We start from the raw sequence: 26,235 nt of genomic DNA on the forward strand, positions 1-26,235 counted from the left end.
ACAGTGTGATAAGAGAGAGAATTTTTAAAGTTGAAAAATGATACCAATAAAAAATATGAAAGTAATTCTTAGAGTAGCAGGGATCCAATGTTTATTCAAATGAACTATGGAGGATTAGTCATAAACATATATTAAATTTCATGGAATCGTGTGAGTTTTTTGAAGTGTAGGGATTAAGGAGAAATTTGTTTTTTTCATCTTGTCATGGATTCAAAAAGCATGTAAATTTTTGTAAGCCAGCTAATGTAAATTAAAAAGCACCTAAAATTGGCTTTTCTCAATTCAATCCTGAAATCTATCATTTCACCTCCCCTTTCTTTTCGGAGGGAATGAGCAGAATACATTGACCAAGTACTGACGGAAAAAAAGAAGATAACCTAATAAATGGCTTCACATTTGACAATTAACCTACTGATAAATGGCTTCACATTTGACAATTAACCAACTAATACACTACTCATCTCTTCATTTGTACAAAACAACATCTTAATCATCGCTCCATTCAGACGGATTCGGGTGTGCCGAGAAATAACCCAAGAGACCAAATAAAGGTGCATTAATGTAAGTTGTGGGCTCTGACTGTTGAAAGATTGGCCGAGCATCAGGAAACGCATCGCTAATATTGGTGGGCCCACCAACTACTGCCCCAATAAGGGCATTCGGGTTTGGATTTGGGTTTATGTAGTAGGATGTACCTTCCTTGCACCCAATATGTGCAGGATGAGTCGCCATAGAAGGGATGGAGCTTCCTCGGTGGTGGATCCTTCGCGGGTAGTGGGACCCGTAACCCACCATGTATGACATGCCCAAGGGATTATCTCCTAAAATGTAGTCAACCTGCAATTAATTACCAGATGGATTCAGTATAACTGTCTGTACCAATTGAATTACTTAACAAATAAAGATCATTAATCCGATGCATGTAAAGTTGTAAACAAAGTGTCTAGAGAAAAGGATATATTTTGGCAAAATCTGTTTAGTGAAGACAGCACTAGCGCCAATCAGGTATTCAGGCGTACGCAATAGTAAAAAAACAAGCTTGTCCCTTTCACAAGTCACAAGGTACAAAGAATCAAAGATAACTGATAAGTGGTCCAACGGCCTCTGCCATTTTACACTCTCATTCGTTCATCATCATCATATATATATAATAAGGATTTGCAGGCTAGTGAAAAATTAAAATTAAAATAAAACAAAAAAAGGGGAACACTAGATTGTTTCATTCACGGATCTAGGCCTACTATTAAAAAACATTCTTGCCTCTAATTAATAAATGCAATGCAGAAGGCTTTTAATTAACAAAAAAAGGGGAACACTAGATTGTTGATTTGTTTCATTCACGGATCTGGCGCTAGTATATACAACTAAAGGTAAAAACAACAGCAGAAGGCTTTTTTGAGTTTTGGGCTTTTAATTACCTGGCGCTTGGCAACACGCCTGAGCTGGGCTGGTGAGGCTGACGAGGTGCCACACTGCACGTGACCATTGGCGTGGCTGAGGTAATTTGAGTACGCCAGTAACAGGAAAGAGAGTGATGTCACGTGCTGCATGTTGCTTCCCCCAACCTTGAACAACAGCCCCCCTTCAACAGTAAATAATTTGTTTCAGCAAATTTTAATCAATAATAAATTTTTTATGCGTCTTGTAAATACCATTTTTACAAAAACAGTACAGATTTTGGAGGGAAGCAAAGCACAAGACAAGATGAAACCTGGAGAGTACTGGATCTGAGGGTGATTAGAGATGCTTGGAAGTAGGGTGCAGATAAAGTTATCGGCATTCGCTCTAAACGACTCGAAATACTCGTCTTTGCCCATCAGAACCTCCTGCCACAACACAGCCACGCAAATAAAGGAGGGGTAAAATCGTCTTTTTATAAAGACGAAACAAATAGTCCTGTAGTTATTGCCTTATTGGTCAGTGAAACACCGCAACGGTCAAAAATACTACTGGGTGTGAGCGAGTTGGGTCTATTCTCGGATCGAGGTTGGGTGTGGCCCGAGAGAGCCCAATAACCCATGAAAACCGGAAATAAATCTGCTGCGATTCCAAAGAATCGCAGGACCCTATTATTCAAAACCGAAGTGTTCATATATTTTGAGATTCGTGAATAAAACCCAACAGCTTTTGAGATTCGTGCATTCTAAAAAATTAACTGTTCGATTTTAAATAGCAGGACCCCTGCGATTCTTTGGAATCGCAGCAGAAATATTACAATGAAAACCGGACACGTTTTGCATTTCCCATTGATTTTTGCATATCATGGGTTTTTTTTTTTTCTGACTTGGCATATCATGTGTTATGTATATGCAAACAAACAGAAAATACCCAAAACAGTAACTTGGTGACGTATTGTATAGTCAGTCCTAAAGCAGGGTTGCAACAGTTGTCAATCGTTTTGGAAAACATGATTATGTTAATGTTGACATGTACAAATAATTATTCGCCTAATTATAATTGTGTTTTGCAAAACATGTTTATGTATTAATGTTTGATAATTGAATTCTTCCTTCTTCTTTTTTACTACCATTATACTTTTCTTAACCAGAAGATGAACTGTATCATGTTTTACAATTGAACGGAACCTACCTTCGAAATAAGAACATTGATACCGGCGTGCTTATTTTCCCAGCCAAATTCGTTTGCATTCTCACTCGCGCCAAGCACCACCTCGTTCTTTTTTATGTACTCTCTGTACTCCCTCCTCCTTGACGCCTTGTGTAGCCATGCGGCTCCCCATAGCAGCTCATCCTGGATTGATTTCAATTTTTACCCCACGCAGGCATTAATATTCATTAATTAATACTCAACCTCTAATAATAAAAAATTCAAAATCATTCTCATTTCCCAAAAGAGCAAACAAATAAAACAAAATAAATCATACCTGGTATCCTGAGACATCACAGTAGAAAGGGCAAACGACATTGGGCAAACTCGAGCTATACGGTCCCCTGTGCCTATCCGCGAACTCAAAAACCTACCAAAATAAATGTTGTTTGAAAAGACACCAGTAAACCCACCCAATTTACAATTTTACATAAACCAAATAAAAAACTCAGTGTATTCTAAAAATAACAATTTCCATGTTTTTTGTTTATCTTACTCTCACGGCACGGTCAAGGAGGAGCTGGGAATAAGCCGGATCACTTGACCGGAAAACAATCGAAGCGGCAGCCAATGCAGCAGCGGTCTCAGCCGCCACATCCGATCCGGGGTGAGAGGGGTCCACCTTGTAAACGGTTCGTGGCGTGTCCATGTCTTCAGGCCGTTCCCAGCAGGAGTGGTCACGAAAGGCATCCCCGACTTGCACATAGACAACATCCGGCTTGGCGGTCGCTTTGAGGAGGTAGTCGGTTGCCCACCGCACAGCACGCTTGGCCTCTGCCAGGTGGGGTCCCATGGTCTTTCCAAAGTCAATGATGCTCCACGACATCAGCGTTGTAGTGAATGCCATCGGGAAGCCGAACTTGATGTTGTCACCGGCATCATAGTACCCTCCTGTTAGATCCACCTGACATCAACGGTTCAAATAAGGTTCATATAATACACACATATTACTACATATCTTATAGAAATATTTTTTTCCCCCGTTTTGGTGCTTACCCCTTCAGTTGAGCCGTCATGTAAGGCAGAGTCGCGGCGCCACGTGAGCCGTTGATCAGCGGGAAGCTTGCCTGATCGCTGCCCCTCAAAAAACAGAATGCTCTTGTGCAATGCATCACCATAGTCATGTGTTGCGGCTAGGGATGTTGGTAACGGGGAGAAGGCTAGGAGGAGAAATAGCGGAAATAACAAGAATGCCATTTGAGAATGTATCAGTGTATGCGGCGTTAGTAGCGCTGCCCTGCTCTTTGTTCGTTGAAATTAATCGAAGATATGTTTCTGTTTATATAAGGAGAGTGGCACTGTGAAAGAAAAGAAAGGGATAAAAGCGCATGTGGGGCAGAGCAGCAACGGCATGGAGCTGTGGGGCCGAGGGAGACGAGGAATGATATAGCCTATAGCGAGCGCATAGGATTCCTTTTAGAGAGGTTGGCCAATGAGAGAGCGACAAGTGGATTTGTAAAGGTGAGGGGCACGGGAACCGAGATGGTGTTGACCGGTAATCTGACCGGATGTGACCGGTCAAGACTGGGAAGAGAGTAAAAAGGAAAGAGAGGGAGTGGGGTCATCACGTGAGGCAGTTAATGATGTGATATTTATGGAGAGGGACAAGGAAAGCCATGACTGGAGGAAAGGCGGGGGTTGATTGGAGAGTGAGAGAGAGAGAGAGAGGTGGGGAGAAAGAATGAATAAATGTGGCCGTTGGAGGAAGGGAAAAATAGGTGCGTAGGGATAGGTGTTGTGGGGACGTTAAAGAGTTTGTGAGGCAAGAGCCGTTATTTTGGCCGATGCTGGTAATGGTAGAGTATGGACTGGAGGTACTGTTACTGTTGTGGGGGGCTGTTCGTATAACTAACTGGCTTAACCGCTGCTCTCTCCTCTGCCAAGAGTAAAATTAGGTAAAGACATTCAACAGAAAAGAAACGCGGGTGAAATTATGTCATTTTCCAGGGGAGTAATTTGATTTTACCCCCGCCGACGGTCATTAAATTTGGGTACTGGTTCGGTGCCATGAAAACGATGCCTTTTAGAATTATGATATGTTCTGTGCATCATCCAATTAAACACCAATGTTTCAGATTACAAATTATTTTCTTTTACGGTCGGACTGATAAAGAACAACGTACTGAGCCAGTTAGCAATAAGATTTCCCTTGATCCATTCTAATATAATATAACTTCTGTTCCAAGTTCCAACTTGCTTGAATCTGGTAGGATAAAATCACTGAGCTCAGTGAAAAAATGATTGGCCTGATATAACTAATGTTTGTTCGGTTGGGAAATTGTCTTTTATGGATTCTACATTAAGGTTGTAAAGGGAAGTCTCATCTGAACTGAAGCAGCCCACCATAGGATTCTGTTTGGAGGAGTTAATCATTTCTTGTTAAAAGCTCTAATCCAAATCTCCTGTTGCTTTTTAACAGCTTTTCCTTTGGAAAAGAAAGCTCCGGGACCAACTCAAATTTTTTTCAATGATACAGCATAAAAGCTTCGTTTGTACTGTTTGGGGGTGTTCAGGATTACACGAGGATTAAATTTTAAGTGGAGTTAAGGAACACTTGTTCAGTAGAATCATATTGTAAAAGGTGCTAAGTAGACAAAAAATATGCTAAAGAGACTTAATTCAAGAGAAATGCTACTTTAAGAATTGGAACAAAAGACTTAAGCTTAGGATTTTGAGTAAAAAATGCAAAAGTTAATTCTCACTAAGGAGAGATTTTTCGGACGGATTAAACTTTTAAGGAGTCTAAAAAAAATTATAAAGAGTCTTAAGAAGGGGTTGCCCAACATCCAATTTAGATTTAGACTCCCAAAAGAAAGACTGCCAAGTGCTGACAGTTTACACGGAACATGGGCTGATAAAAACTTAAATTGGTCACATGATAAATATCGGTACCGGACATTGTCAATTCTTCATTGATGCAAAATGCAAACGTTTTAATAGACAAACACTCGCCAACTGCACTGCACCATGATTTCAAAATAAATAAATAAATAAAAAGTGCACTGCACCAAACTTTCCTTTTTCGTTCAACAGTAGCATCAAGGATTTTTTAAATCAAAAGATTGAAATCAGTAGTGTGAAATTGAGCCATGCTCGTCAAACTAACATGGCATTCACATGGCCCTTTCCAGATTAAGCAAGCAATAAATGCTATCGAACAAATTCCAAAGCAAGAAAACAAAAACCTCAGACCGCAACAAACGTCAAACGATCATAGATTAACAGGGTAGATAAATTTGTACTCATCCAAGCTGCCTGAGTGTAGATTTACTGTTTATTTCTTAGAAAATGAAATATTTTTTTAATACCCAAGCAATGTAAAGTTCTAAACCTTCAGTAAATTTGTATTCATCCAAGCTGCCTCAGTGTAGATTTACTGTTTATTTCTACAATTACATGATAACATACTGAATGCAAGATAATATTTCTAAAGTTCTAAACCTTCAGTAAAATGTAATCCATTCATGGATTAATTTGTTCTCTCCAACTCCTTTCAGGGCAGGTTAACAAATCCTCTTACCTAGCATTAACTCTCCGTGAAGATTGTTGCCAAACACAAATTTGCTATTATGAACATCATTCTGATCTACCAAAAAAAGATTGAAATAACGGAGAGAAAAAGAACACTCTTCCCAGTGTTATATATGTTGTCAATCACATAACACTATCTGGAATAACATCATTCCAGGTACGCCAAACCACTCCCAAGTCCCTCACTGTCCCGTTGAATTACTCGGCATAGAAAGTCTCTTTGTTAATAATTAAGTAACATGGCATGATTTTTTTTTCTTCCCATTTTTTCTCTCTAATTCATATCTCCGATACTTTTTCTTCCTACTTCCAATTCTTATATATTTATATATTTCTTTCCTCTCGCTTCTCCAATGGGCCAATGCCATATTCCCATTACTGATTGAATGAAAAGAAATAGGGAAAATTAGAGAAGGGAGAAAGAAGAATGGAGGAAAGAAAGAGAAAAGTTCGACACAATGTGTATATTGAACAGAAAAGAGGATGTCACCAATTAAACATTCAAAGACTAAGCAACAGAAAAAGATTGGCGTCCAATTTGTGACATAAAATATAGTTTAGAGACCACAATATTTCCTCCTCTGAAGAAAGCATCTAAAATAATTGCACTTGTGAAAAGGTTTGTAATTATTACAACCAAAATGGCGAAAAGGTCTGAGGAATAAACCAAGATAGCCCTGACCAATATTTCTGTAAGCATAATTTTAATTCTCAGCTTCAGCCTTCTGGCCTGAAATTTCCTTTTTCAACTTATCAAGCACTTTCTATGAAAGTATGGTTCTTACAAGTTCTAGAATGAAACCATTATCATCCAAACTAAGAAAAATATTTATACAAAAGGATTTACAGAACCTTTTACTCTACCACAGTTGAGCAAAAGGAAATTTCATCCAAACAAAAACCATACTTGGATGGGGGTACGGAAGGCATGAAATAAGAGGAAAGAAAATTAATTTATATTGTTTGGCTTTAAAATTTTAGGAGGCTGGTGTTGATAGAGCTAACTCACTAACCTTCAAATGCTTATATTTTGCTAATGCCCAAACTGGAGTGGAATGGAAGCAAAGAATTTAGCAACCAACCAAACACGAGAGAAAAGTAAAAAAATAATGCACCACTTCCCACTTCATTTCAGTACATTTTCGCTCTAACCTCCCTTTCCATTAACCTTCTTGCAGCCAAACATGTTGCACACTAACTGAAATAATAGTATTTTCATTCAAAATAATTCAATCCATGTAAATGAAAAAAAGGAGACATGGACATGAATATCTTGGTGGCTGGAAATCATAATGGAAACTACAACAGTAAATCTCACATAAATTATCAATAGAAGTACCTAACATGACCTTAATTTGGCTTAAGAAAAAATTTCAGAATTTTATTCAGAGACAGCTTATTGCCTCCTGCCCCTGCCTTTCTTTGCTGGTTGCTGCTCTGCTTGCTCCTTTCCAGTAGCTTCTGTAATGTCAGCTGAGAAAAAAAAAATCAGTGGCCTTGACACTATCAATCATGAAAGAAAAATTGACTTTGGTACCAGAATGATCATTATTAAGTTTCATCCTGAACTGTTCTTGATCCAGTTCTTCCGCAGCAATATGCTTCTATATTGGTTAGTACACATTTTTCGTTTACTTGCTAGAATTTGGTACTGTTTTTTTCCATGTTTGAGAGGGCTCTTGTGTGGTTACCCTGCATACAATTAAAATAATTTTTCAGAGTTTAAGAAGGCAAAATTACCATCAGGCCCTCGTGACATGAGGGTGAAGAAGATATTGTTCAGCTTCTCCATCTTTTTTGCATCTTGGGCCTGGTCTGTTTTAAACTTGAGGCACTACAATATGCACAACTCTCAGTTAGCAGGAAAATATTATTATGGTAACAAAGAGAATTCGTTATTCTGGCACCAAGAAGAGTAACAACTCCTTTTTCTGGTGAAGAAAACTCCAAGGTGGAAAAGTAGGGTTGATCTTAATCTACAAATTGCTAACTAGAATTCCAGAAGAAATTAAATTATAAATGCAGTAAGCACTTGATTGAACCAGACCTCACGATTATCGGTGACTTTGAGCACAAGCTTTCCGTCGCAGTGGCGATACTTCGTCACATACCGAGTCTACTTTAATCAAATTAGGAAGAAAAAAAAAACAATAAGAAGGATAGCAATCGAAGAAAGATCAAATAATAGCAGAAAAGAGGCGAAAATTACAGAATGGGGATCGGCGCGAAATAGTTGCACAGTTCTCTCCACAAACTCGTCCCAAGACTCGATATAAACCATGAGATCCGATCAGTCTTCTCTGAGAACTCGGGACGATAGGGATTGGTAAATAGGGTTTTCAATTGATTTCTCTGTCGCCCTTATCAACCATCTCCAATTGGAAACTGTGAAGAGAACTACCAGCCTCCCAGGCCCATTTAGTAAGACAAAAATGAATATGGCCCATTTAGTAAGACGAAAATCAAGTACTCACTCGAACTTTTTAGACGCCGTTGTTACTTTAAAACCTTTACTTCGGCAATAATTAGACTTTGGTTAGTTAACCTTGGAAAGGCCCAAGAACGATCCAACACACAGATAAATCTACAAAGGAAAACCTCAGAGAATCCTCAAAAGAAATTTCGGACACCGTAGTTTATGGGCGAGTATCCTCTGAGATATCTCATATTTTGCATGACCGACGTGTCCGGTGCCTATTCGGGAAAACCACAGGGGCCGGTATTATTTCAGCTTCGAGATTCGTGTTGAACGTATTTGAACGGTTGAGATTTTCCAAAACTTCACGCAAAATATGAGATATCTAAGAGGATTTGAATTCGTAGTTTATGGAGTCCACCAACAAAAAAAAAATTCAGACGCCATAGTATGCGGCGTGCAGATTCGGACCCAAAAATCTGAGGTATAAGCTGAGAAAATCAAGGACTGAGAAACTCTTACCTGACCACAGGAGATATAAGCTGAGATGTTCAATTTCTGTCTTCTGATTGTAAGCTGTAGTCCTTTGACAAAAACTCATTAAGTCTAGGGTGTTGAAATGGTTAGGTTTGTTCGGTTTTTAACTGAACTGAAAAATTTCAGTTTAAATGATTTTGTTTTTCGGTTTAAATAGATCAGTTTGGTTCTTTCTGAATTAGTTTGGTTTAAATGGATCAGTTCGGGCAGAGACAATTTACTTGAACAAATGGTACTCATTTTGCTCTCTTAGATAGATTTTTTGGCTCTTTAGATTGGGATAACAATTATGAATTTTGCTTTGTTAAAGACCTTTCCCAATTTGGTTCGGATCATTGTCCTTTGCTCTTGAACACGAAACATAAACCCCTGCTACTAAAAAAAATTTCAGATTTGACAACCTTTGGTTATCTGACCCTGAATTTAATAGGCTCATTGAAAAATGGTGGCCCGAATTTCCTTTACAAGGTGATATTGGTTTGAGTTGGCATAAAAAAATAAAATTTCTCACACACAAAATTGAGGGATGGTCTAAAACTCATAAAGGGAAAAAAAAAAGACTAAAAAAGTATGCCCTTGAAGAATTAGAAAAATTAGAAGTGATTAAAGAATTGAGAGACCTCTCTGATGAGGAATGCCTTCAATGGCAACAGTGCCAACTCACCCTTAATACCATCTATGAGGAAGAGGAAACATATTGGAAAGAACGATCCAAACAAAAGTGGTTGGATGAGGGAGATTCCAATACCAAATATTTTCACAAATGTGCCACCAACAGATTTAAAAAAAAATCCATTTTACACATGGAAGTTCAAGGGCAAATGACTGATCACCTTCCTTCGATTGAAAATCATATAGTTGAGTATTATCAAAGCATCTTAGGTGTTCGTGGGGTTAAAGGGGCATCTTTACACACTTATTTTTGGGATAATAGTGACCAAGTTACTTCTGTTGAAAACTCTTGCCTCACACGCCCTTTTTCTAAGGAAGAAATTAAATTTGCAGTATTCTCCTCAGACCAGACCGGTGCCCCTGGACCTGATGGTATACCTTTTGGTTTTTATCAACATTTTTGGGAAATTGTGCAAAGTGATATATACAGTTTAGTGGCTGCTTTTATTGATCATAGGCTATCGTTAGATTATCTTAATCAAGCTGTAGTTTGCCTTATACCTAAAGAAAAGGATGTTTCCACTATTAAACAGTATCGCCCAATAAGTCTAGTTAATTGTAGTATGAAGATTATTTCCAAGTTGCTGACTTTGCGACTTGAACCTCTTATGCATAGGCTTATTGACCCTACTCAAGCTGCCTTTGTTAAAGGCCGTTACATTTTAGATAATGTCGTATTGAGTCATGAAATTCTTCACTCTTGTAGACAAACGAAAGAACAAGGTGCTGTGATTAAACTTGATCTAGAAAAAGCTTATGACAAAGTTAATTGGTCCTTTCTAATTGAGGTGCTGCTCACTAGAGGATTCGATCATAAATGGATTTTTTGGATTTCACAATTGTTGTATAGTAGTCGTACTTGTATTAATATTAATGGTAACCTGTCTTCTTATTTCCCCTCTCAGCGAGGGGTCCGCCAGGGGGACCCATTATCCCCTTTTCTATTTTTATTAGTAGGTGATGTACTTTGCAAAATGTTTCATAAAGGCAGAAACGCTGGTAGAATCCAAGGTCTTGGCCCCCGGCTGGCTGATGGCAATAGTGTCACTAATTGCCATTATGCCGACGATACGATTCTCTTTCTGGCCCCAACTCCTACTAACATCGAATTTGCTCTATGGACAATGTTTAGTTTTGAAGCTATGTCAGGTATCAAGATTAATTTTCAAAAAACAGAATTAATTCCTTTACATATGTCCCTCTCTGATGGAGAGCTTCTTGCTGGCCTGTTTGGTTGTAAAGTAGCTAAATTACCTTTGAAATATTTGGGGGTTCCTCTCAATGATAAAAAAACTTGCTCTAAGTGATTGGGGCTACATTGTAGACAAAGTTGCTAAGAAATTGCAGGGTTGGGTAGGTAATTTGCTCTCTATTGGGGGGCGAATAACTCTGGTAAATTCTGTCCTTTCGGCTGTTCCCCTCTACTTGTTGTCCCTTTATAAACTCCCTGTAAAAATCAGACATCAAATTGATAGGATTCGTCGTCGCTTTCTTTGGCAAGGTCATGCTGGCCCCCGTAAAAAATATTCATTGATTAATTGGTCTTTAGTTTGTTATCCCAAGGAATTTGGTGGTCTAGGAGTTAAAGATTTACACGTCATGAACATCTCATTATTGGTTAAATGGTGGTGGAAATTACATGACCCCCAATTTTCAGGTCTTTGGAAACAATTGATCCTTATTAAATATGGCCCCCACACTAATCCATCCAACATGTCACATTTTTGGAGGGAGATTTCTAAACTGCAATATATTGGACAATTGAGCTGCACTTATAAATTAGGGAATGGACAGACAGCAAGCTTTTGTTTTTACTTGGCACTCTCAATGCCCTCTTTCTATTGTCTATCCTCATCTTTTTGCTTTATGCACTAACCCCTCTCTCTGTGTACAGGTTGTGATAGACTCAAAGGGTGCTGTGGTGAGATTTCGACGATCTCTCCATGGCATTCTCCTTTTAGAATGGCACGCAATCCTTGCAATTATTCATTCATATACACTTACAGACAATCCAGATTCCCTCTTATGGAAATGGGATTCCACGCACCAATTCACTACTGCTTCCCTCTACAAATTTCTCTCTTTTAGAGGAGAACATGACCAATTTGCATTATTGTGGTGGCTAAATTTAGTACCTCTCAAAGTACAAATGTTTATGTGGTTATTGTTTCGAAACAAAATTCTTACTAAACTTGTATTGCGTAAAAAGAAATGGCAAGGGGATACTCTATGTCACTTTTGTCATACCGAAGACGAATCCTCCCTACACATTTTCTTTACATGTCCTTATCTCAAATCTGGTTTTGGATGGGTCAATTCCAACAATACTACTGTAATTGGACTTCTTTGGATGATATTCAACAATTGGCCCTGTCTTTCCCTCTCCCTCAAAGGGAAGCTATGATCATGGTTGTTAGTGCTGTTTGTTGGACTATATGGCGCGTTAGAAACTCTGTTTGTTTTGATAACAAAAGTGTGCCATCTATTAGACAACTAATTGTACTAATTTGCTCTTTATTGGACTATTGGTCAGGGGCTAAAAGGCGAAAGGTACAGATTGCTATTTGGACTCCTGAGGATTTGGACATGGTGCCACTTCAAAGCCTATCCCCTTTGCCGCTGAGTTCCCTGGACCGGCCCACTGCTGCCACCACTCCAATGGTGCCGCTGTTGATTGCTGACTAAGCACTTGCGCATTGATTGATCACTTACACATGCCGCAGTTGCTTAGTAGTTATTTTAATTGCTTGCTTGTAATAAATATGGCTTTTCGATACTTTTGCTTGTGACATTCTGTTGATTGGCTCACTTGTTAGAGCCTTTTCGATACTTTTGTTTGTTGGGTCCATTTGTGGATTGCCTGAGGTTAGTTTGCACGTGCTCCAGTTGCACGTTTTTATGTCAGTTCTTATTGTAAGACTTTCTTTTCTATTAATGGATGGGCAATTCTGCCTTTTTTTCAAAAAAAAATGGATCAGTTCGGTTTAGTCGGTTAGACTTTTCAAAACCAACTAAACCGAACCGATCAAATTATATTGGTTCAATATGGTTTATATTTTGTTTGGTTCAATCATTGTTTCATTTCTTTCATTTTAGAACATCTGCATATTTTGTATGAAATTGAACAACTTGTGTATAAACATGTGTAATTTTCGTTAATAATTGCACTAATAGAGGTTTGCTTTTGTTTGAACTGAATAAATCAAAATTTACTTCGGTTTGTTCGATTCAGTTCTTAATCAGTTTATAAGTTTAATCGGTTCAGTTGGTTCTATTTTTTAAAATCTTAAAAAGATTGATTTGGTTATTGTAGCCGAACTGACCGTTTGAACACTCCTAATTAAGTCCACAAACAAGGGCGGTCTCCTAGATTTTAAAATTTTATAGAAACTTATATGTTTGGATCGACTTTGTTTCCCGCTGGAGTTTTGATTTGTAATTGATGTTAAATTTAGAGTTAAAATTATAATATTTTTTTTTAATTCTGATTTGTAATTATAATTAGAAATTAGAGTGTTAAAAATTAAAAATTATAGCATTATTTTTATTTAGTACTCTAGCTAATAATTTTAAACCTCATTAATTATTTAAATTCAATTTGCTATTTTTTTGCTCTTATACGACGAAAATCCTGACCCTAGACTTTGGCATCCTGAAGTTAATTTTTTATTTTTTTTTGTTGCTGGTGCGCTACAAAAACTATGGTGTTCCTGCCTTTTGCTATTTTTTTATTTTTTTTTCAATTTTGTTCTTGTTCCTGTTTTTGTTTATTTTTTCTTTTCTTATTTATTACTAATAAAAAAATCGGCGCATTTTGCGCTTCCCTCCCCGCCTTTTATCCATCGCTTCACTCCACAACGGGACGTTATTTAATCGGTCAAACGAGAGATGAGTAGATGTCTAGATGATATCCCAAAAATACATTATATATTTAATCCAATCCGAATCAGCATGCCACCTGACATTGGAGTGCGTATCCTCTGAGATATCTCATATTTTGAGTGACCGACGTGGCCGGTGCCTATTCGGGGGTGACGTAGGGGGCCAGTCTTATTTGAGCCTTGAGATTCGTGCAGAACATATTGCAACGGTTGAGATTTTCCAAAAAGTCACGCAAAATATGAGATATCTCAGAGGATGCGAATTCACCTGACATTGTATCCCTCTGGCGTTATTTCAGATCCGGTGTTTGTCTTTACGTGTGGTCGACTCTATTAAACCATTTACAGCCGTCGGATCTGAAAATGACCAAATTTGATCCGCGTAGCCTGGGGCCGACCCGGGATGTTGGTTAAAGCGAGGCCGTAAATCTTACACTTTCGGAATCCGAGGCGTGAAAAGCTGTGTACCGGGTCTGGTTACCTTGCGGTGAACTTAATTAAACACCGAAACCTATTCTTAAGTGCCTTTTGTACTCTTTGTTATTAGGTGCTTTGCGATTAGTACCATAAATACAACTTATTCACTTGAAATTCATACAAAGCTTTGATGATATCTTGGAAATAATTTTTCAGCAGTTTTATACTGTCTGCAATGTGTTCGTGCTTAGGAACATTAAAATGTTATCAAATGTAACATTTGTTTTCTCTTGTGGTGGGGGGTCATATTAGTGGATGGGGCCTTATTCCCTTTTAAAAAAAAAAAAAAAAAATGTAACATTTATTTTTAGTATGACATTGAAGTTATAATTCTTAAATATGTTTTAAAATTGTAACCTTCAACACTAAGCATGTCTTAGTCAAATGTGCTAGACATAATTAATACTTAAATATCCTTCAAAATTATAAGTAATATATTTTGATGCCTTCTAAAAAAGAGGAGGTTCAAATGCCTTCACTTTTTGTGCCTCTCCCGTGTTTCCATTTCTAAAAATATTAATAAATTAAAATTTTAATTATAAATATCAAAATAAAACCGTTAGATTTATTTGAGTTATTTTATCTATGCACTCATAAAAAAATATCACATTTTGATTTTGTTTTTATGTGAATCAATCATTTGAAAATTCAACGTTTAAAAATTATTCACCCTAGTACGTTTTTACAAGCTCTTGATGACAACCAAAACAAAGTTGAAATGTCACAATTTTTTACACGTGCATAGATAAAATGATGTAGATCATATCCAATGATTTTATTTTGACTTTTAAGTTTTAAATTTTGAGTTATTAAAGTTCTTAAAAATAGAGGCATTTGAACCCTTCTCTTTTAAAAAAAATACTATCGTAATATTAATTCATGAAAATAATTTAATGACAACAACAATCACCATAGTAAAAAAAAAACTAGTTTAAAATAGTATTTACAATGTGAATAACTTTTTTTTTTGAAGGTTAGTGGCTTTAAATGCCCACTGACAATTTCATTAATAAAAAATATATTTACAATGGATCAAATGATCGTAATTTCTAAATCTATTCTTTTATTCTCATAAAATCCTCTAAACTAATATAATATTCTAATATTCTAATCTTCTCATAATAACTCTAATACCTTAATCATCTCATAATAACTCTAATACCTTAATCATCTCACTCCGCGATCGAATCCGCTTCTTCAACTACCATCTCGCTTCGACGACAACCGGATCTACTGACCGTCGCGCTCCAATCGAGATGTAGATCACCCTAGTACTTTAATCGCCATCTCACTCTACGATTGAATCCGCTTCTTCAACCGCCGCCGCACTCCGACAGTGATCAAATATACTCACCGTTGCATTCTAATCGAGATGTGATCTCTACACTACGAACTCCGATGATACTGCACTCTCGACCCTGATCGGCTCCATTCGGCTCTGGTTCCTCCCCTCCCTCATTCTCCTCTCCACTCGAGAAGATAGAACCGAGAGAGGGATGTTGCTTTGGAATAAAGACTACAAGAAGTAAAAATAGTCGAGTTGAAAGAAGAGAGAAGGAGAAAGTGGAGGTGGAGAGAGAAGCGGCTGTTGAAACTCTAGATTTTCAGGGGAGCCTTCCTTTACTCTAATATTCTTGTTTTGACTGTTTTTCTGTGGATAACGATGTTATTTTTAGAAATACTAAGAGAAAGTTAATTTTATTTCAATAATTACCGGGTACAATATTATTTCTTGTGGTGAGATTAAAGCTACTAATTTACCCGAAATTTTTAAAAATACCATTTTCGGAAAATTAATAAATCAAAACACCATTTTCGAAATTTTTTATTAAAAACAGCATGGCCGCTTCTGTGGGAAGCGGCCACATACAATCGGGCCGCTTTGGAGGGCAGCGGCCACTGGAAAACACAAATTTTCTGAATTTTTCCTTTTTTTTTTTTTTTTTTTGAAAACAGAAATTTTTTTATTATTTTTATTTTTTGTATTAAAATATTAGAAATGTTGAATATATTTCTTTGAATATAGATGGAATGCAATATAATTTGATTTATTAGAAAGACTGCAACAAATAACCCGGATTAATATTTTTCAGGCCGGATTTTTCGCGGCTGTAAGAAAAATTAATATATTTCTTTATGTGTTATTGGAAAAAAATAAAAATGTTTAGATTCTGAGTTATTGATCCCGCTTCAAAAGTCACTTCTAGATAATTCAGAAAATATTGTGATCTTTCTAATACATTTAATTTATAAAAAATTATATCTATTTTGAGAATTATTTTTTAAAAACAATCATTAAATAAATTAAAGTTTTTATTTTTTTTCAAAAATAGATACAACTTTTTATAAATTAAATGTACTAGAAGGATCATAATATTTTCTGGATTACCTAGAAGTGACTTTTGAACCGGGATCAATAACTCAGAATCTAAACATTTTTATTTTTTTTCCAATAACACATAAAGAAATATATTAATTTTTCTTACAGCCGCGAAAAATCCGGCCTGAAAAATATTGATCCGGGTTATTTGTTGCAGTCTTTCTAATAAATCAAATTATATTGCATTTCATCTATATTCAAAGAAATATATTCAACATTTCTAATATTTTAATACAAAAAATAAAAATAATAAAAAAATTTCTGTTTAAAAAAAAAAAAAAAAAAAAAAAAAGGAAAAATTCAGAAAATTTGTGTTTTCCAGTGGCCGCTGCCCTCCAAAGCGGCCCGATTGTATGTGGCCGCTTCCCACAGAAGCGGCCATGCTGTTTTTAATAAAAAATTTCAAAAAGGGTGTTTTGGTTTATTAATTTTTCGAAAATGGTATTTTTAAAAATGTCGGCTAATTTACTTAAAGAATTATTTTATCTTGCACATCGCAAGACAATTATATGAAAAGGCCTAATTCTGTTATGAATGGATAGCAATGTGAACGATTAACAAGAGACAACTGATTGACGAGTTAAATATCAATTTTGTCCTCAAAATAATGATTATGATTATACAACACGATTTTCTCATCTTATCCATCCGTTCGATAGCTTGTTGATACAATATAATTTTCATATTTTCTTGTGCCGACAATAATAAATGTTCAACTAATATCAATTTTGTCCCTGATAGTGCATCATTAATCAATCCATACTGCAATCTTAGTCCAAAAAAGTGAATTAATTATACAACGAACAGCACCAACAATATATATAGCCTCGACAATGACTCGCGTGTACAAATTTTAATGAGCTGAACGTTAATCAATCATGCAATGCATAAACACATTTGAATGATAGGGACTTGTACAGAAATTCAAAGCATTCAACGCTCAATTAAGCGTCCGTCTTAGAATCAATCATCAGTTGTACCTTACACTTACAGGTGTTGATGTATCATTATCAACTACCAAATACCAATCTATGCTTGTGAGTTGTGATTATCATTATACTCATGAGCCTAAGAAATGGAAAAATTGCTCCCTCCTTAGGTGATGTTACCGCACAGTAGAGCAAAGTGAAAGAAAAATTATACAAGCAATCAAAAGCAAAAGGTCCGAGTCAAAACCATCTCCATTAAAATAGAACTGGAATCGTCCGCCCACACCTCGCTGCTTCAAGAATCTATTGCTCTGCCACATCGTTTCAATAAAATAACTAATCATGATAATCTGACGTGAATAAATATATATATATTTTTTTTATAAAATAATCATAACTTTCCCGATTTTTTTTGAATAATTGCCGTCCTGTCATTTGATTTTATTTATTTTTCAACTATAACTGTCTAATATGTGCATTGTCACATATATCTGTAAAAATATTCTTACATTACTATTTTGTTTTGTTAAATTTGAAAATATCACTGGCTCTAAACTTTTAAATAAGGTAATAAAAACATGCACATATTGATCAATCTCAGACGTATATATTATTACTATTGCTACTCATATGGAAATAACAGAGAATCATATCATATAATTATGTGGTTAAAATTAAATAAAAGTATGACAAGTCAATTACATCACAGTAGATTTTTAATCAAATAATTTAAATACATAGAAATTACGTCGTCAAATTTAAATAAAGGTTTAACAATTAAAGAGAAGTAGGATTTTAATCAAATAATTTAATTATGGTTCTTAGAATAAACATTAACGCATCTATGCTACTACATTAACGCATCTATGCTACTGTTAACAATCGATATTAATTATTTCTATATGCGGTGATAACTGATAACAATGAAGCATATTACTATTTAGTATTTACTATAACCATAAAATTATATAGTTAAAATTAAATAATGATACCATCAAATACTATAAATAAAAATTCAACCGAAAAACTATAATTATGATAATCTGACGTGAAAATTAGCACATGTACTGCAGCATTAGCAAAAATGTTTTAATGAGGTAGGTTAGGTATTCCTAACCCCTCAGGGAAATGGACACCTCCTGTTATACTGGAGAGCAAGGAAAGAAAAGCCGTAGGGCCCGTCCCGAGTAAAATAAAGAAAGAATAGCACACTACTAAGCTCCGGCGGTCCCCGTTTCCCCTATTTTTCCACGTCCGACGAGCCAAAATTCGAACCCAAAAGGAGAAAAACCAAACTTCAACTGTTTCCTGAAAAACAAAACCTCAAATCCGACTTCAACTCCAATACTCCATCCATTCAGACAAGAAGTGAAATAAACAGCACAATAGAAAAAAAAAAACATATCCCGTGTACTTATTTCATCGAATGCTGCTTCTAAGTTCTAACGAGAAATAAAAAAAAGAGATTAAAATGAGAGAGATGGAAGAGAAGAAGCGAGTGGATGCGGCGTCGGAGGAGCTGGAGCGGCGGAGTAAGTACCTCAGCTCTCTAATCGAGCGCACGAAGATTAAATCAGAGAGCGACCAGGAAGAGGCGGCCATGGACAGGAGGAAGAACAAGGAGAAGGTGAAGGAGGAGGATAGGGGAGTAGAGGCGGTCAGAGCGGGAGGAGAACTCGACAAAGAGTTTATGAAGAAGATTAGGGTTAGAGCCGCTGACATGGCGCCCACTTTACAGAGGCGAGCTTTTAGGTGTGCACGGGAGGTGTTCGATGCAATGCCTAAGCTAGAGAACAAGCGTCTTGCTCTGGCCTTGAAGAAGGTATTTCATCTTTCTGCCTGCCAGTTGATTATCTAATTGGAGGTTATTATTTGATTTAATTTGCTTGAAGATACCTTGGTATTTAGCTTGATGGCTTGCTCAGTTCTGAACCCCTGAGCTCTTATTATTACAGGAATGATGGATAAACTTTTAGCACTGTCAATTTTCTGAAATTATACAAGTGAGAGTACATTAGTGATGGTGTCTGATACTCTAATTTGTTTCACCCTTTAAGGATTTTGGTTTTGATGGGCAAAAGTTTTGACCCAAAATTTTCTTAAATCACAAAATTAATGGACTACGTTAGTGATGAGGCTCATCTCTATCGGTGCTAGGTCCGTGGTTCGGTTTAAATGGGTTTTTAATGAGGGTAAATTTATTCCAAGACGAGATGGGTAAAATTACTATGTCACATTATTAAGATTAGCCAGTATTTTGTTCTGATGATTGATTAACTTGTTTGGGACTAAAGGCTTGGTTGCTGTGTTATTAATTGATCTGTTGTGAACTTGAGATACTGTTTAGTTGCATGGGCAATTCCATGTATATTTATAGCTTAGTTACATTAGCTGCTTTCACTCTAAATGTGGGACTACACTCTTCTTAGCTGTTCAAACTTTCTTGTCTGCTGTTCTGAAAGCTGACGGAAGGTTTAATTAATTTCTACTTAAAATTGGTGGACTTGTGTCATTAGCTCCATCATAGGAACCAGTTCAGAACATCATCAGTGCACCTTGGATTTAATTGGCAAATGTTCTACTCTCCATTTTCTTCAGAAATAATTACAAAGATATTATTTTGTTGAGAATAGAATGAAATAAAGGACTTTTGCTGAGATATGCACTTCTAAACTGAAATTGGGACTTCTTTTAGTTTGGTAACATATAATATGGGGAGCATGTCCATAGAAACCAACCCTAAGCCTAGCTTGCTCTTTTTCTAATACCCTAGACTTCAAGTAATGACAATAACTTAATTACACTGATGTTTATTTTATTTACACATAGGAAAATGTCAAAATCTTACCAACACTAACTTCACCACACTGGATTTCATCTTATATACACACTGGATTGCATGTGTAATTATATATTTCCGACTGATATGATATCTCCATATATCTAGACCTGTCTCCCTAATCCATCCAGGCCATCTCTCTACTTTTTAGTTAATTTTATTTACTTTTTTGCAACTGAGATAACTCTGCTGGTGCTTTTGTTAACAGGAATTTGATACAGCATATGGGCCTGCTTGGCACTGCATAGTGGGGACCAGTTTCGGCTCATATGTAACTCATTCTTTGGGGGGCTTCTTGTATTTCTCCATAGACAAGGTCTATGTACTCCTCTTCAGGACAGCCGTTGAGCCACTGGCACATTGACCGAACCAATCGCACAGTTCTTGGCTGATCACTTTGTTAAAAATGGAAAACACGTTCTGAAAAGAATTAGCTGTAGCTTTTTATTTGACACATTCGGTGATAGTTCGAGGGACTATTACTGGTAATTTGTAAATTGCATTTCATCCTTATTAGTGTCATGGAACGTTTGTTTTCTCCTTTTTTTGGCGCCTTATCTTAAGAATTGATTTCCTTGTATTCTGTACCGAGCCTTGTTATCAGAGGGGTTTGTTATGGATGTACAACTACAATTCTCATTTTGTTAGTGGCTAACTTGCCTTGATTGAATATGCTTGTTGTAAGGTTGGTAATATTTTGTTACTGGTTGGGAATTTTGTCATATCAACTAACTGTGTCCCACTTGTGTTACTTTTTTCTTTTATTTCTTCCACTAGCTCGATGCAACCTGTTAATAGTAAAACAATTGTTTCCCAATTAGTGTGAATGGTCCCCATTATGTGCTTTTTAAGCTTTATTTTGGCGATATTCTTAAAATCTACAATGTTGTGAACTCTTGTTGAATCCCAAATATGATCCAAGCTCCACTTTTCTTCAATGTCTGGAAATGTAAACGTCAACTATCGTGCAAACTAAAGCACATGTAACTAAACTGTATAGGTGGGACAGAAATATAAAAAAAAGAGAGGAAAAAACAAAACAAAAGGAGACGGGGAGAACGCGAGAGAGAACAACAACAACAATTGAAACTCTATGTTCAATTTCAAAAAAAGAAACTCTATAATGTTCCATCTTTTACGCCCCAATTATACAACCATCTCAACCTCTTTCAAGCTAGTCGGTATCCCCACATTCAGCCTCATAGTGCCCTTGTACTTATCCGGTACAGTGCAACCGGCCTGTGCACACATCTCCACCACTGCTGGAGCCTGTCCATAAAAACTCTTCAACTCTCTTTTCAATTCCTCCACCGACTCCGGCATATGCCACACATATCTTGGGGGCACCTGCTAGGGCAAAACTAATTATTAAATTGGCATTATCTATGATCACATAATTTAGAACAATTAAATAGCAGCATTTGTACAAACAAATTTCTTCATCTGTTTATTTTCATCTATTCGATCAGAGATCTAAACTTTATAAACCATTTAGTTAACGTGGTTTAATCATGTAAAGCATATTTTAATGAATATTATGTCCCCAGTTTCTGTTTCTCTACCCATCAGAGTTGTTAAATGCACATAAAACATTAGAATTGCATTCTTCTATCAGCTAAAGCTGTATATTAAAGTAACTGCTTGGTAAACAGAACATTACCAAATCATCAAGCACTGATGCCTGCCAACCGTGCTGTCCATTCCTCTGCTGGTGCTTATGGGCCCCACAGTTCTGTGCCTTATGTCCTGTGGGTCCCACATGCACCTCAGGACAGTACCCACAGACTCTCACAGTATACTTCTTCATCAGTCTCTCAGCCCCTAGCCTCACTGTCTCCCAAGCTTCAATCGTCTCCTCTGCCAGCTGAACAGTCTCTTCATGGCTTGACGGGGCCACAACTTCCTCATCAGGTAATATCTCAAGTATCGGTACTTTATGCCTATTGGGTTTCGGGTCTCGCAAGTGATCCTCATTTGCATCAATAATTTCTTTCCTGCCAATGCGGATTACTGGTATGCGGCGCCTCTTGGTTGGGAGATCAGGCAGGTCAACACCAGCCTGGATGCAGAGCTCAACTAATGCCGGGACCCGCGGAACAGAGAAGCGCTCATGGTGTGGTATGCGAGGGCCCAGGCGGTCAAAGAGGTGGAAGCACTCTATAGGGACAAATATGTCTTCTGCTGAGAAAGTGCGGGTCCAGTCGTGGGTCCCATTTCGACGGTTTGAGTGATGGCCCCTGCATGATTTGAATGGGTGGCCAATGGATCCCACATGGATCTCATTGCAATACCTACATTGGTTTTGCACAGTTTTAAGTAGCAATTAAGCTCCACAGCAGTAAGGTCTCACTAAAAGCTACAGCGGTCTTATGCTAGCTATGCTACATGGCAGTTACATTGAATAATAAATTTATTAACTGTATTAATACCATTAATTGATTATACCAAAAGGCTCAAATAAGTAATATAAAATCACACAAAATATGGTAAAAGAATAGAATAGAGGGAGGCTATAAAGAGGGAGGACAAGATGGATTTAGATATTATTACATCCTTTTGGCTACTATGGAACTGAATAGTGGATTGGTCAGAGACAAATTGCAACAATGAAAAATAAAAAAAAATCAAGCTCTGTCGGTTTTCTTTATGTGAATTTTGAACTGATTATTCATGCATTAAGTACTCCCTTTTACATTAGTACCCTATACAATTATATTTGGAAAAATATATTAATATATTTTTTTTGTAGCTTTAGTATTTCTTATAGCTTAGCAATTGGGTATAGAAAAAGCTATAACGGGCTACTCGTAACATTAGCTCTGCATCTTCAAATTATAAGGAGGCTATGCTGAAACATGAAATAAGTAGGTAATTGTTGCTTACAGGCTTACCACTGCTAGGAAATACTGTCAAGGGCAGGGAATAAGCTACTGAAATTGTATTGGCCTACTGATATATTTCTGATAGCAACAAGTCTCAAAACTTATTCACCTTTTAAAAAAGCTCAAATTTACCAGTTTTTGTTAAAAATAAAAAAACTTATACAGAGCTTGACTTCGCATTTGATAAGCCACAAGAATTAAGCCCCCAGAAAAAAAGAAAGAAAAAGAAAAGTTTTCAAGCGAGAACCATACTATTTGCAGGTGCAATAGTGATATATGCTGACACAAATAAGATAAACAACATATTCGACATGATAAGGGAAACAAATGTGACAGAGAGGTTACTTGCATGCTTGTACAGGCACCGCCTTCAGAAGCCGCTTCAAGTTATTGATTAGTGTGACCCTGGCATTCATTAACTGGTATGCTACTGGTATCAGGCTCCTGACGAGCATCCCATTTCTCGGGGGCAAAGTTGGGATTCTAGGCTTTCCCCTTGCCTTTTTTATCCTCTCTCTTGCAGCACGTCTGAGCTCCACTATTGGTACGGGAAATGGCTTCTTTTCTTTCCTTGAGTAGTGTCGTGGCAAATCGGTATTTTGAGGGTAGTTACATTTGATGACCATACCACTATACAGAAAGGAATTAAAATAATTATATATACAAATTTATGCTCAATAGTCAAAACTTCAAAAGTAAGAAAACCTAATTTAAATTCAGATACAGGTTTCAGTATGTACCAGCCAAGGGTGGATTTATGTGGGTAGAACATTTTGCCTAATTTACCTAATTGACCCCCATATTTTAGGCTGCTGCAATTCTTCAGTATCAACCCCCATACTTATAGTAAGTGCTATTTTTTCAATAACTGTATGATGCTTAATTACTGTACAGTTGATCCCAATTGCAAAAATATTTTGATTTGCCCGAATCACCCCTGGTACCAGCCAGGTCATCTAACACCTGGTACTGAGCCAATACTGGAAACTTTGATATTCAATTATTCATTCATCATTTTTGGGTTTTAGTTAGTGCTTGAGTTTCATACAAGTGTCAGAGCTTAATTTGGGGATAACACATAAGTTCAGGCCAAGAAATCCATTAAATTGATCTCATGTTACAGGTACAATTGTGATGATATACCTGTTAGATCTATTACTTCACAACGTACATAGTAAATAATTGGAATTTGTAAATACCAAATTCCAGAAATTGAAAGTGTTAGGGGAAGCAAACCTGATGCGCCGGCCTTTCTTGTGTGTCCAGCTTAAAATTGGTGCATATGCACTCAATTCCTCCTTGAAAATGTAGGAAAAACCAATTATTCACAAGTAAAAGAAATGTAATTGACTATGTGGTCCCAGACTCTGCCTATCAGATGTAATTATAATCACAATGAAATCCACTCAAAACAAGATAAATTAACAGCTTATTTATTGGATAGAACCTTATTTGAGAAAAGATGGATAATTGAACTCGAATAGGTGAGGCGACAGCCAAAGAATCCACTCAAAGGAGCGCTACGTCGGAGAAAGCATCGACAAGGAGAAGTTTTCATCCGATTAGAACTGGATGGGGCAAAAGGAGCAGTAGGCGAAGGAAGGAGAGAGCATGAAGAGCTGCTCATCTCTAAAACCCCCGCTGCTTACCCGAGCAACAATTTGTGACACAGTCACACACACACACTGACACACACAGCAGAGTGTGGAACGAAATATCTTTCTTATTTTTCAATTATTTCATGTAACTTCTTGGGACATAGCAGACTTTAATTGGGCTTAATTGGGCCTAAACTAAAATTTTTGTTTAGTTTCCGGGCCTATATCTTTCTTATTTTTCAATTATTTCATGTAACTTTTTGGGACATAGCAGACTTTAATTGGGCCTAAACTAAAATTTTTGTTTAGTTTCCGGGCCTAAACTAAGACCAATTAAATATGTGCTTGTACAAGATAACCAACATGTTTAAAGGAGAAGAAAGAAAGAAAGAAAGAACTGACTTTCTAACTAAGCATGTTTTGTTACCACATAATTGCTTTTCGTAAACAGTAAATAGCATGTGCGATTCTTATGCTTTAATATATCCTGTTTAGACATGTTTGTTCAGCTGATTTTTTGTGTGCTCAAATGTAATTTTCATACAATGAAAATTTAGTGTTGGCTTTGTTTGTTTCGGACACAAATATACTTACAGCAATCTTGTTGATTGTACTGATTTTTTAATCATGCATCATGAGACTTGTAAATTTTATACTGATTTTAATTTTTTTTAATTTTCTAGACTTATTTTTTAATTGTTTATGGTTTTACATTCTTTCAGGTTATTTTGGCATTATTATTGCATCTTTTTTTCTGGTGAAACAAGTATTTAGAATAATTTAATATTTTTTAATATTAGAGAAGAATTACTTGGTAACTATAATTAAACAGGTCATTGACCGTTTCAAGTCTTTATATAATTATTTAACTGATGAATATACACTATTTAAGTCTCTCTCTCTCTCTCTAAAAAAAAAAATCATTCGAGGTTTCAATCGTAAATTCAAGTAATTTAGTCTTAATATCACAATATTAACAAGTTAATTTGGTCATGTATTGAGTGGTTGTTTGAGAGCTAGAGTTTTTTTTTATGATAGATAATAATAATAATTTATTTAAAGATACATAGACTTCAAAATGTGAATCCCCAAAACATAAAAGTATCAGTTTACGTTACGACCATCTACACGTTTAAATTTTTTGGAATAACTTGTAGATGTAAGTTTCCAATTGAGGGACAATTGAACACTTATTTTTTCTTTTTCTTTTTTAAGATACGTAGGTGGTTTTAGAAAAATCACATGTACTCTATCAATCAATTTTATTAAAAAGTGGGTAAAAATATACGGCAAATCATTTTTTCTTCCCACAAGGCAGACAGGCAGTTGAGCAAATTTATAGAGAAGCTATTAAGACACTCCAGTCTAGCTTCTTAATTTTGACAATTAATTTCTTTGGTACCGGAAAATCGGAAATGATTCTTGAAAGAAAAGAGAACTGTGGTTAAATGAAAAAATTAACCTGCACCAAGAAAAGGCCAAAACT

General features: G+C 36.4%; 4 protein-coding genes across 4 annotated transcripts; 1 reads left to right on the plus strand and 3 right to left on the minus strand.

The window, feature by feature from the left end:
- Positions 1–250: 250 nt before the first annotated feature.
- Positions 251–4,170, minus strand: LOC144555944 (endoglucanase 17-like). The gene is made up of 7 exons (XM_078304390.1): positions 3,604–4,170; positions 3,104–3,511; positions 2,885–2,977; positions 2,590–2,751; positions 1,712–1,826; positions 1,419–1,582; positions 251–837 (listed from the first exon to the last, which is right to left on the minus strand). The coding sequence occupies exons 1-7, from the start codon at positions 3,802–3,804 to the stop codon at positions 487–489; spliced, it is 1,494 nt and encodes a 497-aa protein (XP_078160516.1). The 5' UTR covers positions 3,805–4,170; the 3' UTR covers positions 251–486.
- A 3,165-nt stretch (positions 4,171–7,335) lies between these two features.
- Positions 7,336–8,577, minus strand: LOC144555796 (Signal recognition particle, SRP9/SRP14 subunit). The gene is made up of 4 exons (XM_078304225.1): positions 8,348–8,577; positions 8,186–8,254; positions 7,879–7,972; positions 7,336–7,611 (listed from the first exon to the last, which is right to left on the minus strand). The coding sequence occupies exons 1-4, from the start codon at positions 8,417–8,419 to the stop codon at positions 7,535–7,537; spliced, it is 312 nt and encodes a 103-aa protein (XP_078160351.1). The 5' UTR covers positions 8,420–8,577; the 3' UTR covers positions 7,336–7,534.
- A 10,124-nt stretch (positions 8,578–18,701) lies between these two features.
- LOC144555947 (Dynein light chain type 1 family protein) lies at positions 18,702–20,997 on the plus strand. The gene is made up of 2 exons (XM_078304395.1): positions 18,702–19,252; positions 20,478–20,997. The coding sequence occupies exons 1-2, from the start codon at positions 18,902–18,904 to the stop codon at positions 20,631–20,633; spliced, it is 507 nt and encodes a 168-aa protein (XP_078160521.1). The 5' UTR covers positions 18,702–18,901; the 3' UTR covers positions 20,634–20,997.
- Positions 20,998–21,331: 334 nt separating this feature from the next.
- LOC144555945 (APO protein 2, chloroplastic-like) lies at positions 21,332–24,868 on the minus strand. Its single transcript, XM_078304391.1, has 5 exons — positions 24,599–24,868; positions 24,388–24,449; positions 23,497–23,781; positions 21,930–22,560; positions 21,332–21,616 (listed from the first exon to the last, which is right to left on the minus strand). Exons 1-5 carry the CDS (start codon positions 24,776–24,778, stop codon positions 21,416–21,418), a joined length of 1,359 nt encoding a protein of 452 aa, XP_078160517.1. The 5' UTR covers positions 24,779–24,868; the 3' UTR covers positions 21,332–21,415.
- Between the last annotated feature and the right edge of the window lie 1,367 nt (positions 24,869–26,235).

The sequence above is a fragment of the Carex rostrata genome, chromosome 6 (assembly GCF_964058835.1).
Source record: "Carex rostrata chromosome 6, lpCarRost1.2, whole genome shotgun sequence".
NCBI lineage: Eukaryota > Viridiplantae > Streptophyta > Magnoliopsida > Poales > Cyperaceae > Carex > Carex rostrata.

Coding starts and splice junctions, on each gene's coding strand:
- LOC144555947 (XM_078304395.1), top strand. CDS start 18,902: ATGAGAGAGATGGAAGAGAAGAAGCGAGTGGATGCGGCGTCGGAGGAG. Junction 19,253..20,477: donor TTGCTCTGGCCTTGAAGAAG/GTATTTCATCTT, acceptor TTTTGTTAACAG/GAATTTGATACAGCATATGG.
- LOC144555945 (XM_078304391.1), bottom strand. CDS start 24,778: ATGAGCAGCTCTTCATGCTCTCTCCTTCCTTCGCCTACTGCTCCTTTT. Junction 24,450..24,598: donor TCCATCTTTTCTCAAATAAG/GTTCTATCCAAT, acceptor TACATTTTCAAG/GAGGAATTGAGTGCATATGC. Junction 21,617..21,929: donor CATCAGTGCTTGATGATTTG/GTAATGTTCTGT, acceptor TTGCCCTAGCAG/GTGCCCCCAAGATATGTGTG.
- LOC144555944 (XM_078304390.1), bottom strand. CDS start 3,804: ATGGCATTCTTGTTATTTCCGCTATTTCTCCTCCTAGCCTTCTCCCCG. Junction 2,752..2,884: donor GTGATGTCTCAGGATACCAG/GTATGATTTATT, acceptor AAATCAATCCAG/GATGAGCTGCTATGGGGAGC. Junction 1,827..2,589: donor TCAATGTTCTTATTTCGAAG/GTAGGTTCCGTT, acceptor GTGTTGTGGCAG/GAGGTTCTGATGGGCAAAGA.
- LOC144555796 (XM_078304225.1), bottom strand. CDS start 8,419: ATGGTTTATATCGAGTCTTGGGACGAGTTTGTGGAGAGAACTGTGCAA. Junction 8,255..8,347: donor TTCGCGCCGATCCCCATTCT/GTAATTTTCGCC, acceptor TGATTAAAGTAG/ACTCGGTATGTGACGAAGTA. Junction 7,973..8,185: donor AAGTCACCGATAATCGTGAG/GTCTGGTTCAAT, acceptor TGCATATTGTAG/TGCCTCAAGTTTAAAACAGA.